Source organism: Anolis carolinensis, unplaced genomic scaffold, assembly GCF_035594765.1.
Source record: "Anolis carolinensis isolate JA03-04 unplaced genomic scaffold, rAnoCar3.1.pri scaffold_10, whole genome shotgun sequence".
Lineage (NCBI taxonomy): Eukaryota > Metazoa > Chordata > Lepidosauria > Squamata > Dactyloidae > Anolis > Anolis carolinensis.
The window spans coordinates 1,445,369-1,458,950 of record NW_026943821.1 but is presented as its reverse complement, the minus strand read 5'-3'; the positions used below and the strand labels follow the sequence as shown (position 1 = coordinate 1,458,950).

The 13,582-nt window shown below is 41.7% G+C and overlaps 1 protein-coding gene across 3 annotated transcripts in view; it reads right to left on the bottom strand.

The window, feature by feature from the left end:
- Positions 1-1,085: 1,085 nt before the first annotated feature.
- The window catches only part of LOC134293788 (pregnancy-specific glycoprotein 22-like), a 17,814-nt gene continuing 5,317 nt past the window's right edge, over positions 1,086-13,582 (bottom strand). Inside the window, exons 3-6 of one of the 3 annotated variants that reach the window (XR_010000748.1) lie at positions 10,024-10,153; positions 8,337-8,381; positions 3,890-4,023; positions 1,086-1,321 (exon numbers count right to left, since the gene is read on the bottom strand). Coding sequence is in view for 2 of the 3 variants with exons in the window: in XM_062962478.1 (XP_062818548.1) it covers positions 1,318-1,321; positions 3,970-4,023; positions 8,337-8,381; positions 10,024-10,153 (233 nt within the window). In the remaining variant the exon portion in view is untranslated. Of the gene's footprint in view, positions 1,322-3,889; positions 4,024-8,336; positions 8,382-10,023; positions 10,154-12,296; positions 12,406-13,582 lie in introns of those variants that run through there. The other 2 variants (XM_062962478.1, XM_062962479.1) reach the window with 2 other exon arrangements.

Genomic DNA, 13,582 nt, shown 5'->3' with positions numbered 1-13,582 from the left:
AAGCGCCTCAGGGGAGGTATAAAGAGGCTCTTGGGAAGAGGCCCCGCCCCTGCCCCTAGCCCCACCCTTTTAGTCCTAAAAGGCCTCTCAGGAGAAATATAGAGTCTCAGCCCTGTCTCGGGCTCTTGGAAGGAGGCCCCGCCCCCTTCCCTAGCTCCGCCCTCTGTGTCCCAACAAGCGCCTCAGGAGAGGTATAGATTCTCAGCCCTGTCTCAGGCTCTTGGGAAGAGGCTCCGCCCCCTCCCCAGCCCCGCCCTTTAGTCCTAAAAGGCCTCTCAGGAGAGGTATAGAGGCTCAGCCCTGTCGGGCTCTTGGGAAGAAGCCACACCCACCCTTCTAGCTCCGCCCCTTGGGTCCTAACAGGTGACTCATTTGCTCAGCCCTGTCTCCAGCACTTGGGAAGAGGCCCCGCCCCTCCCCTGGCCCCGCCCCCGTGTCCTAATAGGTGCCATCACCGCCCCCCTGGATCACTGCAGCGCCCACCAGGGGGCGGTAGTGCCCACTTTGGGAATAACTGACGTAAAGAATTTAATCCTGGTTGCATGTTTGGTGCTGCAGGGGTGTAAAGCATCTTCTGCATTTTTCCTTCCATGCTGACCAGCTTAGTTTGCAGCCCAAAAGTGGCAAAATATAGTCTACTGCAGATGTGGGTAAACTTCGGCCTTCTAGGTGTTTTGGACTACAAACTCCCGCAATTCCTAACAGCTGGCAGGCTGTAAGGAATTGTGGGAGTTGTCATCCAAAACACCTGGAGGGCCAAAGTTTGCCCATGCCTGGTCTATTGGCTCTCCTTTTTAAATCATGGGTTCATATCAATGCCTGGGACATGAGAAAAGCCTCCCACAAGGATGGTAAAAACATCAAAACATCCAGGCGTCCCCTGGGCAACATCCTTGCAGACAGCCAATTCTCTCACTCCAGAAGCAACTCCGGTTGCTCCTGACACGAAAAAAATAAATATCAATGCCTAAAATAGCCACTAGGTGGCAAGCTCCACTTTGGAGAGAAAAGTGGGATATTAGTAATAATAATAATAATAATAATAATAATAATAATAATAATAATAATGGACAGGACCCTCTGGATGGGCACTGGAGTCTTTTAATGTCAGACACGATGGTTCCCTTGGCTTCAGGGGTCCAGAATATGGGGGCAAAGGGAGGGGGGTCTTGAGAGACCAAAATGTCCTCAGTATTGATCACAATTTCCATCTTTTTTGAGGAAAGCAGAGGCTGCGTGGCTCGAGCCTCCAGACGGGGAGACTGAGGATATTCTGGACTAGGAAGTTCTCATCTTCTTCGTTGGCATCTTCTTCTTCTACCTAGAACGAAAAAAGGACCGGATTAGAACCCTCTGGGAATGGGAAACTGACCTACATGGCGTCTTCAATATGCATCCCTCCACATCTGGAGAGAAGCGATGGAGAAACTCTTCCATGATCAAAGTCGCAAGAGATCAAAATAATATGACAATGGAACCTGTGATCTGGAGCATCCACGATCTACATTTCTATACAGCAATATACACAGGTAAAAAGCAGATTAAAATTCACCGAAAAAATGCAAAGACCTTTCCTCAAAAATAGAACCATTACTACTACTAGTAGTAGTACTGTTCTAGCTCACCAAACAAGGATTCCCAAAAGAAGAAAACGGGCAGGCTTTGAGGCTTTGAGGCTATTCACTGCTATTCCACCTGGCCAGCAAATGATTCCCATAAGCCATAGCAACACGTAGCCGGGCACAGCTACCCTGTTTCCCTGAAAATAAGACATCCTCATAAAATAAGACCTAGTAGAAGTTTTGCTGAATTGCTAAATATAAGGCCTCCCCCGAAAGTAAGACCTAGTAAAGTTATTGTTTGGAAGCATGCCCAATGAACAGAACACCAGAGCATGCGGGATCGGTAAATATATGTATCATAGATTGCTGTACATGGAAATAGTGGTAGTAACAAGAAATTATTGATAGGATTCTGGTTATGCTGGTTTGTGATGACAACTAATGTACAGTATATAATAAATGTTCCTTTTTTGTTCAACAATAAATGTAAATTCGTCTTCATGGAAAAATAAGACATCCCCTGAAAATAAGACCTAGCGCAACTTTGGGAGCAAAAATTAATATAAGACACTGTCTTATTTTCGGGGAAACAGGGTAGTAATAATATATTATTATATTATATTATATTCTGTTATTGTATTATTATTAAATTATATTAATGTATTACTACATTACTTTATTTTTTGTTATTGTTGTTGTTTTGTTGTTGTTGTTGTTATTATTATTATTATTATTATTATTATTATTATTATTATTATTATTATTATGGAAATGGAACCTGTAATTTGGAGCATTCATGATCTACATTTTCAATTAGTGCTAAGGGTTTTAATGTTTATTTTTTAATGCCGTTCATGTTTAATTCTATTTCAATATTGGTATGGTATTGTATCGGTTTTACCATAAGCTGCTTTGAGTGTTTTGGAGAGAAGAAGCAAGATATTTATTATTATTATTATTATTATTATTATTATTATTATTATTAATAATAATAATAATAATAATAATAATTTTATATAATTTAATTTTATATAATTTAATAATAATTTAGTATAATAATATATTAAAATTAATATAATGTAATAATACTTTAATAATAATAATAATAATAATAATGATGATGATGATGATGCATGGTTCAATTTTTGAGGAAGCATCCTTGCATTTTATTGGTGAATTTTAATCTGTATTTTACCTGTGTATATTTGGAAGAGTATCTTAATAGTACGCCTTGAGATAAATAAACTATTATTATTATTATTATTATTATTATTATTATTATTATTATTTTATTGTATGACACAGCAAACAAAATAGATATGCTGGATTTCGTATCACAAAATCACAAGTCGAACACTTCCCAAGCGTTTAGTTCTGTGTTGTTGTTGTTATTATTATTATTATTATTATTGTTATTATTATTTTATTGTATGACACAGCAAACAAGATAGACATGCTGGATTTCGTATCACAAAATCACAAGTCGAACACTTCCCAAGTGTCTAGGACTGTGTGATGTATTATTATTATTATTATTATTATTATTATTATTATTATTATTATTACACAGCAAACAAGATAGACATGCTGGATTTCGTATCACAAAATCACAAGTCGAACACTTCCCAAGTGTCTAGGACTGTGTGATGTATTATTATTATTATTATTATTATTATTATTATTATTATTATTATTATGACACAGCAAACAAGATAGACATGCTGGATTTCGTATCACAAAATCACAAGTCAAACACTTCCCAAGCGTTTAGGACTGTGTTGTTGTTGTTATTATTATTATTATTATTATTATTATTATTATTATTATTATTATTATTTTATTGTATGACACAGCAAACAAGATAGACATGCTGGATTTCGTATCACAAAATCACAAGTCGAACACTTCCCAAGCGTTTAGGACTGTGTTGTTGTTGTTGTTGTTGTTGTTGTTGTTATTATTATTATTGTATTGTATGACACAGCAAACAAGATAGATATGCTGGATTTCGTATCACAAAATCACAAGTCGAACACTTCGCAAGTGTTTAGGACTGTGTTGTTGTTGTTGCTGTTATTATTATTATTATTATTATTATTATTATTATTATTATTATTAAAGGTGGTGGTGATAGGTAGAGAAGACCTCTTCTTGAGGCTTCTAAGATGATGGTTCTCCTCTAAATTATTAGGGATGTCATCCATGTGATTCCAGACTACAAATCCCATCATTCCTCATTCTGGGAGATAGATATATGGGATGAGTCAGAATCACTCGAAACATGAAAGTATTATTTTTTGGTGGGAGAGAGGAACTTTCCAAAATACCTCTTTGACTTTGTAGGGACACACAGTCCAACACAAGAGGAGAAGGAAGAAAGTGGCTCCGTATACGAGATGTTACTCACGCAGGTTGCGGCTGGTTGGCGTCGTGGATACTGAGTCGATACGGACTCCCGATTCTGTAGGAAGAAGAAGGGAAATATGGGAAAGAAACTTCAAGTCCCAGCATCCCCATCCTCCCAGAATCACAATACACTCAAAGAGACTCCAAGCCCAATGAGATCCCAATAGATGCATGTCATTGATCATTGAACCGAAATGCAAGACTTGTAAAAAAGAAATCCCCTCCAATCTATATACCGTATTTTTCGCTTTATAAGACGCACCTGATGATAAGACGCACCTAGTTTTCAGAGGAGGAGACAAAGGAGTAGAGAAAGAAGGAGAAGATGAGAAAGGCGATGAAGAAGAGGAAGGAGAGTAAGAAAAGAAGGAGGAGGGGAGGAAGAGGAGACAGAAGGAGGAGGAAACAAGAAGAGGAAAGATAAGGAGAAGAAGAAGAGGGAAGAGAATAAGAAAAGGAGAAGGAGGCAAAGGAGAAGAGGAAGAAGAAGAATGAGAGGAGGAGGAGGCGATGAAGAAGAGGCAGGATAAGAGGAAGAATGGGGAGAAGAGGAGGAGGAGGCGATGAAGAAGAGGAAGAAGGTGGGGATAAAGGAGAAGAAGAGGAGGAGATAAAGAAGGAGGAGGAGAGGAGGAAACAAGAAAAGATAAGTGGAAGGAGAAGAGGAAGAATGAGGAGAAGAGGGAGGAGGAGGAAAGGAAGAATGAGGAGGAGGTGACGAGAAGGAGAGGAAGAACGGGAAGAGACGAAGGAGAGGAAGAGGAAGGAGGGAAAGAAGAAGGAAGATGAAAAAGTAGAAGAAGGAGAAGAAAAAGAGGAAGCAGAAGAGGAAGAGGAGAGGAAATCTATAGACCTCTTCCCCATCTGGAGAGATGCGGTCCAGGCCGCAGGAAAGGCAGCCAAGGCTTTTCCAGGGAGGCGACCCGAGGAAGCAATGAGGTCACTGGGGAGGAGGAGGAAGATTGGCCGGGATGGGGAGAGGGGAGGGGGCGGCCCAGAAGCCCTCCTCCCTCCTGGAAGCAGCCATGGAGCGGCAGCTGCCCCACAGAGACCCCCTCCGCTTCCCCTTTGTGAAGACTTGATGTGATGACAGGGATGGAATCTTTTTGGATCCCACCGCTGCCACCAATTTATGAAGACTTGATGTGGCAGAGAATGGAATCCCTTCAGATCCCACCGCTGCCACCAATTTATGTGAAGACTTGATGTGATGACAGGGATGGAATCTTTTTGGATCCCACCACTGCCACCAAAATGCGAAGGATTCACCTTCTACCTCTATGTATTTCACTTTTGAATGTTGTCGCTGCCACCACCTTTGAAAGATGCTTTGCTCAAATAATAAGCAACATTTGAAGAAACAGTAACTTGTTTATTTATAGCACATAGCTTGATGGTTGCAAGAATGTTATAACTTGAGGTGAACGATGTTACTTCTGTACAGTAAGTGTTGCAAGATTTCTCAATAGTTTCACTGAGCTTAGTATGGTATCAGCCTTATATGACTTGTTTCTTTCAGTTAGGAATACTGTCCTTCTTTAACTTAGTTGATCTGTACCCGATCAAACTCGGACTGGGGAGTTTAACTGGTTAACCCTAGTCCTCCTTGACTTAGGGATGTAACCTCAGCTCTTTAGTTATCTCTACTAAAGGCTCAGCAACTTTAATTTTAGCCCTTCTCCGCTAAAACTCTCTAGCTGCTCAACTTCCTCCCACAATCTCCTTTTTTCGATCACACTCCTTTCTCACTGAACAGAACCAACTGCTCTGCTCAACTGACAAACTCCAACTGCCAAATTCCAACTGCTAAATTTTGAATTCTAAGGCTTCCACCAGCAAGGTGAAGCCACGCCCCTTTTCCTGGCCATGCCTTAGAGGCTCCCAGCTTCTGTATAAGAATAGCTGAAATATATAACCTTAAACAGTCAACCTAAACATAGCAATCATGAATAAAACACAATGATCATGACATCTTTACACCCTTCCTCTTCCTCTTCCTCCCCGCCTTCCTCTTCGGGGGCCCCGCCCGGGCGGCCAGGCAGGGCGGGGAGAGGTTGGCGTGTGGTGACAGTGGTGGCCGGCGAGCAGGATCGCGCTGCTGCTACTGCTGCTGCTCTTCAACACTGTCATCGGCGGCGGCGAGATCGCGCTCCCCACATCACCCAGGTAACCACACAACCCCTCTAGCTCCGCCCACGTAGAATCATAGAATAGTAGAGTTGGAAGAGACCACATGGGCCATCTAGTCCAACCCCCTGCTAAGAAGCAGGAAATCGCATTCAAAGCACCCCCGACAGATGGCCATCCAGCCTCTGCTTAAAAGCCTCCAAGGAAGGAGCCTCCACCACAGTCCGGGGAAGAGAGTTCCACTGTCGAACAGCCCTTCTCACAGCGAGGAAGTTCTTCCTGATGTTCAGGCGGAATCTCCTTCCTTTCCTGTAGTTTGAAGCCCTTGTTCCCTTGCGTCCTAGTCTGCAGGGCAGCAGAAAACAAGCTCCCTCCCTCTTCCCTATGACTTCCCTTCACATATTTGTACATGGCTATCATGTCTCCTCTCAGCCTTCTCTTCTGCAGGCTAAACATGCCCAGCTCTTTAAGCCGCTCCTCATAGGGCTTGTTCTCCAGACCCTTCATCATTTTAGTCGCCCTCCTCTGGACGCTTTCCAGCTTGTCAACATCTCCCTTCAACTGTGGTGCCCAAAATTGGACACAGTATGATTCCAGGTGTGGTCTGACCAAGGCAGAATAGAGGGGAGCATAACTTCCCTGGATCTAGACGCTATTCCCCTATTGATGAGGCCAGAATCCCATTGGCTTTTTTAGCTGCCGCATCACATTCCTGGCTCATGTTCCCCTTCCTCCCCACGAGGACTCCAAGGTCTTTTTCGCACACACTGCTGTCAAGCCAGGCATCGTCCCCCATTCTGTATCTTTGATTTCCATTTTTTCTGCTGAAGTGAAGTCTCTTGCATTTGTCCCTGTTGAACTTCATTTTGTTAGTTTTGGCCCATCTCTCTAGTCTGTCAAGATCGTTTTGAATTCTGCTCCTGTCTTCTGGAGTGTTAGCTATCCCTCCCAGTTTGGTGTCGTCTGCAAACTTGATGATCGTGCCTTCTAACCCTTCGTCTAAGTCGTTAATAAAGATGTTGAACAGAACCGGGCCCAGGACGGAGCCCTGCTTGTGGCACTCCACTTGTCACTTCTTTCCATGATGAAGACGACGCATTGGTGAGAATCACCCTTTGGGTTCGTTCGCTTAGCCAATTACAGATCCACCTCACCGTAGTTTTGACTAGCCCACATTTTACTAGTTTGTTTGCCAGAAGGTCGTGGGGGACTTTGTCGAAGGCCTTACTGAAATCCAGGTACGCTACGTGAGGTCATATTGCGTTTATAAGACACACTGACTTTTCCCCTCTATTTTTTTTTTGGGGGGGGGGGGGGAAGTGCGTCTTATAAAGCGAAAAATACGGTAAATAAAAATGTAATGTCCATTTGTGAGGGACCTCATATCTCCTAAACTGCTTTACCGATTGCTACAAAACTTGGATACAATGTAGTATTCAAACTGGCGAATGTTTTAAGGTACTTGAGAGTTCTAGTACTTGTGAGTTCAAACTCTCGGGACCTCATTTCTTTCTTAGAGTGTTTTAAGGTATTCACATACCAACTATTACACACCTGTCACACCTGAGACAGGGAAAACCATGGATGACTTCTCCCATGGACAATAATATGTTGCGTGCTTCAGAGTCGCCAAACCACACAATCTCTATATCTGCACATACAATGGAACAACCACAAATATTGCCTACCCACAAGCATCATGAAATCTCATATATCTGAAACCTGCACTTTCTCTAATCTTTCTTTCCCATTGAACCAAACTAGGCCACAGCAATGCGTGGCCGGGTACAGCTAGTATTAAATAAGGCTGTTAAATGGCTGTGAGAGATGGCCCAGAGTTTTCTCTCTAATTTTTTGTAACTTCTATAGAAAGTAACTTTAAACGACAGTGAGAGACGGCCCAGTGTTTTCTTCCTAATTTTTGAGTAACTTGCCTTAAAAACATGGCTATGTGCCCAGGCTTTTAACGAATAAATGATAAAGACGACCCAGACTGTTCTATGGATAAAGTAGGAGGATATTGGACGAACGGATTTTAAGCATATGTTTTATGTTTTATATTTTATACAGTATTTAACTGGTTGTAATACATTTTTATATGTTGTTGTTTTAATGATGTGTCGGCATCGAATTGTTGCTAATTGTACGCCGCCCTGAGTCCCTTCGGGTGAGAAGGGCGGGATAGAAATATTGGAAATAAATAAAATAAATAATTGTGCAGAAAGTAACTTAGCAACGTACCTGGTTCCAGTAGTACTAGGGGAGCCCGAGAGCATTTGATCACCACTAAGGAAACAAGGAGGAAAAGTTAGGATTGTGTTTTTTGGGGATACACATAACACATAATAAAGATCACAAGGTGCATCTACATGGGAGAATTGATGCCATCCGAGACCACTTGAACAGCCATGGGAGTTGTAGTTTGCACTCAAGGCTGGGAAGGCTCCGGACCTTGGGAAACTACAACTCTCACGATGCCGTGGCAACCTTGGAGGTGTCTACGGACAACGCCGGCTCTTTGGCTTAGAAATAGAGATAAGCACCAACCCCTGGAGTTAGAGATGACTGGACTTAATGTCAGGGCGAAACGTTTACCCTTTACCTTAACTACCACCAACTCCTCAATACTTTATTTCCCATACCACCAGACTTCACCACAGCAACACGTGGCCGGGCACAGCTAGTGTGTGTATACACACACACACACACATATACACACAGACACACACAGTCTGCCCTCACTACTTTGCGGTTCACTTTTCGCAGATTCGCTGTTTTGCGGTTTTTCAATAAACTCTAAAAGACTATTATAAATCACTAGCTGTGCCCAGCCACACGTTGCTGTAGCGAAGTATGGTGGCATGGGAAATAAAGTATTGAGGAATTGGTGGTAGTTAAGGTAAAGGTTCCCCTGGGCTGAGTGGGTTGCTAGGAGACCAAGTGAGCGGAGCTTAGCCTTCTAACTGGCAGCAATTGGATAAAAACAATTATTCCTCTCCCTCTAATTAGGACTTTATTTTTCTTTTCTTTTTGTTGTATGAACGTAGAGGCATGGATGAGGGGCTGTGCTGCCAAGTTTAGTGTTTCTGGGATGTGTAGTTTTGTTGTTTTGTCCTAGGCCGAAATTTCATTACCCTTTTATATTTATAGACTAGCTTTATGTACATACAATATATTATATTATTAGCATAGCACAATATTAGCAATGTAGTTATATATTACTACATTGAACTATACCACTATACTGTAATATTATATGTAATATATAACATATAATTAATATTATTATATGGTATTATTATTAGTATTATATTGTATAACATTATTTATTTATTTATTTATTTACAGTATTTATATTCTGCCCTTCTCACCCCGAAGGGGACTCACGGCGGATTACAATGAACACATATATGGCAAACATTCAATGCCAATAGACAAACAACATTCAGTTTTAGACAGACACAGAGGCATTTTTTAACATCTTTCCAGCTTCACGATTTCCGGCCACAGGGGGAGCTGTTGCTTCACCGTCCATTGATGGCTGTTCTTCCTCTTCTTTTCCTCGTGAGCAGTTTTATGGTGTTGTAGATATGTATATACAATATATTATATTATTAAAAATGATATAAAAATATTATATTATAAAACTGAGGGCAGGGGCCAGGTAAATGACCTTGGAGGGCAGCATCCGGCCCGTGGGCCTTAGTTTGGGGACCCCTGATATAGATATATAATGTAGATAGATATAGATTTGATATAGATAAAGAAACAGAGATATAGAGATAAGTCAGGTACAAAAATCGCGAGTGTAAGCAAATGCAATCGGCCAAAAAATTCAGCAAGTCCCGAATTCCACTTATTTGGGTTTTTTGACATAATGATGATGATGATTTGAAAAATATTATTTCTATCCCTGAATAAACATTACCTGTAAGAAGAATTGCCTCTCTGGAAGACCACGACCCCAATGAAAAAACTGAGGCCGACGCAGCAGGCGGCAACGACCCCGACGGTGCCTATGGGAGAGAGGCGGCCTCTCAACTGGTAGCCCAGTTTCTCTGGAAACCAAAACAGGAGGGAAACGATATTAGGGTATTCAAAGGATGAACCCCAACACCATTCGTACCCAGAGCCGGCCCTAGGTGATTTTCAAGAGTAGGCAGACAGAATTTTGCCACCCTGTGACCAGAATATGCATATATGATACTAGCTGTGCCCGGCCACGCGTTGCTGTGGCAAAGTGGTGGTGGTATTGGTTAAAAATTGTTGTGTAATTTTTATTTGACATTATTTGCATTTTTTAATTAATTTTATTGTAAGTTATATTTTTATTTATTATATTTTATTATTTTCTTGTATTATTTTTAGTTATTTTCTTTTATTATAGTATTTTATTGTATTAATTTTTAGTGTTTATTATTATTATTTTTTGGGTTGCTAGGAGACCAAGTTGGAGGAGCTTAGCCTTCTAACTGGCAGGAATTCGATAAAAGCAATTATTCCTCTCTCTCTAATTAGGACTTTATTTTTCTTTTCTTTTTGTTGTATCAACCTAGAGGCGTGGATGATGGGTTGTGTTGTCAAATTTCGAGGTTGGGGGGCCTGTAGTTTTGTTGTTTTGTGGGTCGCCGTGATGCCATCACTCTTTTATATATATAGATGGTATGAATGGAAGAGTGAAAGAGAGCTAGAAATTTGAAGACACCAGTCTGTAAAGCCTGCAAACCATTAACTACCTGCTCAGGAATTGTAATTAAAACCTGCTAATGAGACCTGAAATAGTTGATCTGCCTGGCAAACTGTGATAAGAACTGTGACTGATAAGAGAAATGTTTACATCTGTTAACATCTGTCAACATTTGCTGACTTGATGAACTTTTGCTTGTTTGCTAACACCAATCAAGAGGAATCAACATCTGGTCCAGGAAACTGCGGATATTCCAGGATGGAAGACGTCTATCACTCATTTACAACTTTGGGACAACATCATCAGCAAAGTATTGCTATATAAGTGACCTTATGACAGTCCAGAAGGTGTGACAGACAGCGACGCTGTTCACCCGCCATGCTCAGTGGAGATGGTGTCCTTGGGAGTGGCAGATCTGCTCTGGGAAAGCAGGATTCTGTTCACTTTTTGGGGCCTCTTTTTCTCATGGGGAGAGAAAAGAGTGCGTTTTTGGAGATGTTCTTTTTGAAGTTTTGGCGTTTTGGAACTATGTTTTGGCAGGCAGCAGTGGAAGCTGGGTCTGGCCTAAGCAGGTGCTTCTCCAAGGAGGGAGAAAGAATATGGTAATATTTGTGTGCATGAAGATGGATGCATGTTGTGTGTGAATGATGAATGAAAATGTAAAACCCCCCCCTTGTTTGTTTCTTAGCCAATGTAACTGTAGGTTGTTTGTGAATCCAATGTAGTTGCATAGAATCTGTATGTCTGTATGTCTAAATGTTGTTCTTTGTTGTTCTGTAAAAATGCTGCTATACCTCTCAGACTGAAACTACAATAAAAAGAACCTACCCTGTTTCCCCGAAAATAAGACAGTGTCTTATATTAATTTTTGCTCCCAAAGAAGTGCTAGGTCTTATTTTCAGGGGATGTCTTATTTTTTCATGAAGAAGAATTCACATTTATTGTTGAACAAAAAAAAATGAACATTACAAGCTAACATAACCAGACAAACTGTGAAACCTATCAAGAATTTCTTGTTACTGCCACTATTCCATCTACAACAATCTATGGTACATGGAGGGCCACAGGAAACAGCTTGTGGGGTTTGCAGATTGCCCATCTCACACATACACTTAGCATTCAGGTGGATGGTCAGAGCACTCTTTTAAGGTCAATGGAAAGTGGGTTTTGCACTACAAGTCCCATCAGGCCTTAGCTATGGAATGGTGGGCGTTGCAGGCCAGCAATGTCTACAGCAGAATGCATGCAAGGAATGGCTTCCTCTGGGTCAAGATGAGCCACATATGGAGTAAATGCTTTGGAGGCGTCATGGCTTAGGAAGAAAGAAAAAGCATTCACTCCATATGTGGCTCATTTTGACCCAGAGGAAGCCATTCTTTGCATTCATTCTGCTGTAGACATTGCTGGCCTGCAACTCCCACCATTCCATAGCTAAGGCCTGATGGGACCTGTAGTGCAAAACCCACTTCCAAAAAGTAGAAATAATAATAATAGACCTTTCTTGAAAAATGTACCTGGTTCTCAAACACTATCTGGCACACATCCAGTGAGGAAGGAGGCAGGAAAGGCAGCCACGTGGAAGGTGAGGAGGTGGGAAAATGAGAAGGCAGGAAGAGTGCATGCCTGGCGAAAGGGAAAGAGAAAGGCAGGAGAAAAGGATCTCATGCACACAGCTTAAGGAGAAGCTGCTTCTCTCGCTTTTTCCTTCCCTCTCTTGAGCGAGTGCCGGCCAAAGAGGGAAGCAAGGGAAGGGAGAGGGGAAAGCATGAGCGAGGCTTTCACACAGCACCAGCCGAGGAAGGAGAAAGGAGCCCCGGCGGCAGCGGCTGCGGCTCCCTCCTAGGTCTTATTTTATGGGGATGTCTTATTTTCGGGGAAACACGGTATTATAGTTGGAAGGGATCCTCAAAGGTCATCTAATCCAACCCCCTTCTGCCAAGCAGGACAGCACAACAAAAGCACTCCCAACAGATGGCCATCCAGTTTCTGTTTAATAGCTTGCAATGAAGTCTTCCACTTTGGGTTCTGTATATGAATACTGACAATAGGGAGAATTCACCATCAGGCAAACACTGTCGTTGTTTTTTTCAAAATTATTGAATAAAAAAGGAAATAAAATGTTGGATTTCTACCTAACATGGAGCTGAAAAAACTATGTCAGACAATAATAATAATAATAATAATAATAATAATAATAATAATAATAATACGCAGTCAAATAAGAAGAACATGCCCTGGCAGAATATGTCAAGCAAAATGAAGAACACAGCAGACAAAAAAACAGTACAAGAAAACTGCACTACAAACTCGAGCTGACAGCTGGCACAACAAAACATTGCATGGAAAGTTCCTTGACAAAATTGAAGGAAAAGCTGACGAGGAGAAGACCTGGCTCTGGCTCACGAATGGGATCCTGAAGAAGGAGACAGAAGGCCTGATCCTTGCAGCCCAGGAGCGAGACATCAGGACAAAGGCAATTAATAATAATAATAATAATAATAATAATAATAATAATAATAATAACTGGCTCTGGCTCACGAATGGGACCCTGAAGAAGGAGACAGAAGGCCTGATCCTTGCAGCCCAGGAGCAAGACATCAGGACAAAGGCAATTCAGGCCAAGATTGAAAAATCAGCTGATGACCCAATATGCAGACTGTGCAAGGAAACCGATGAAACCATGGATCATCTCCTCAGGTGCTGTAAGAAAATCGCACAGACAGACTACAAACAGAGGCACAACTATGTGGCCCAAATGATTCATTGGAACTTATGCCTGGCGAAAGGGAAAGAGAAAGGC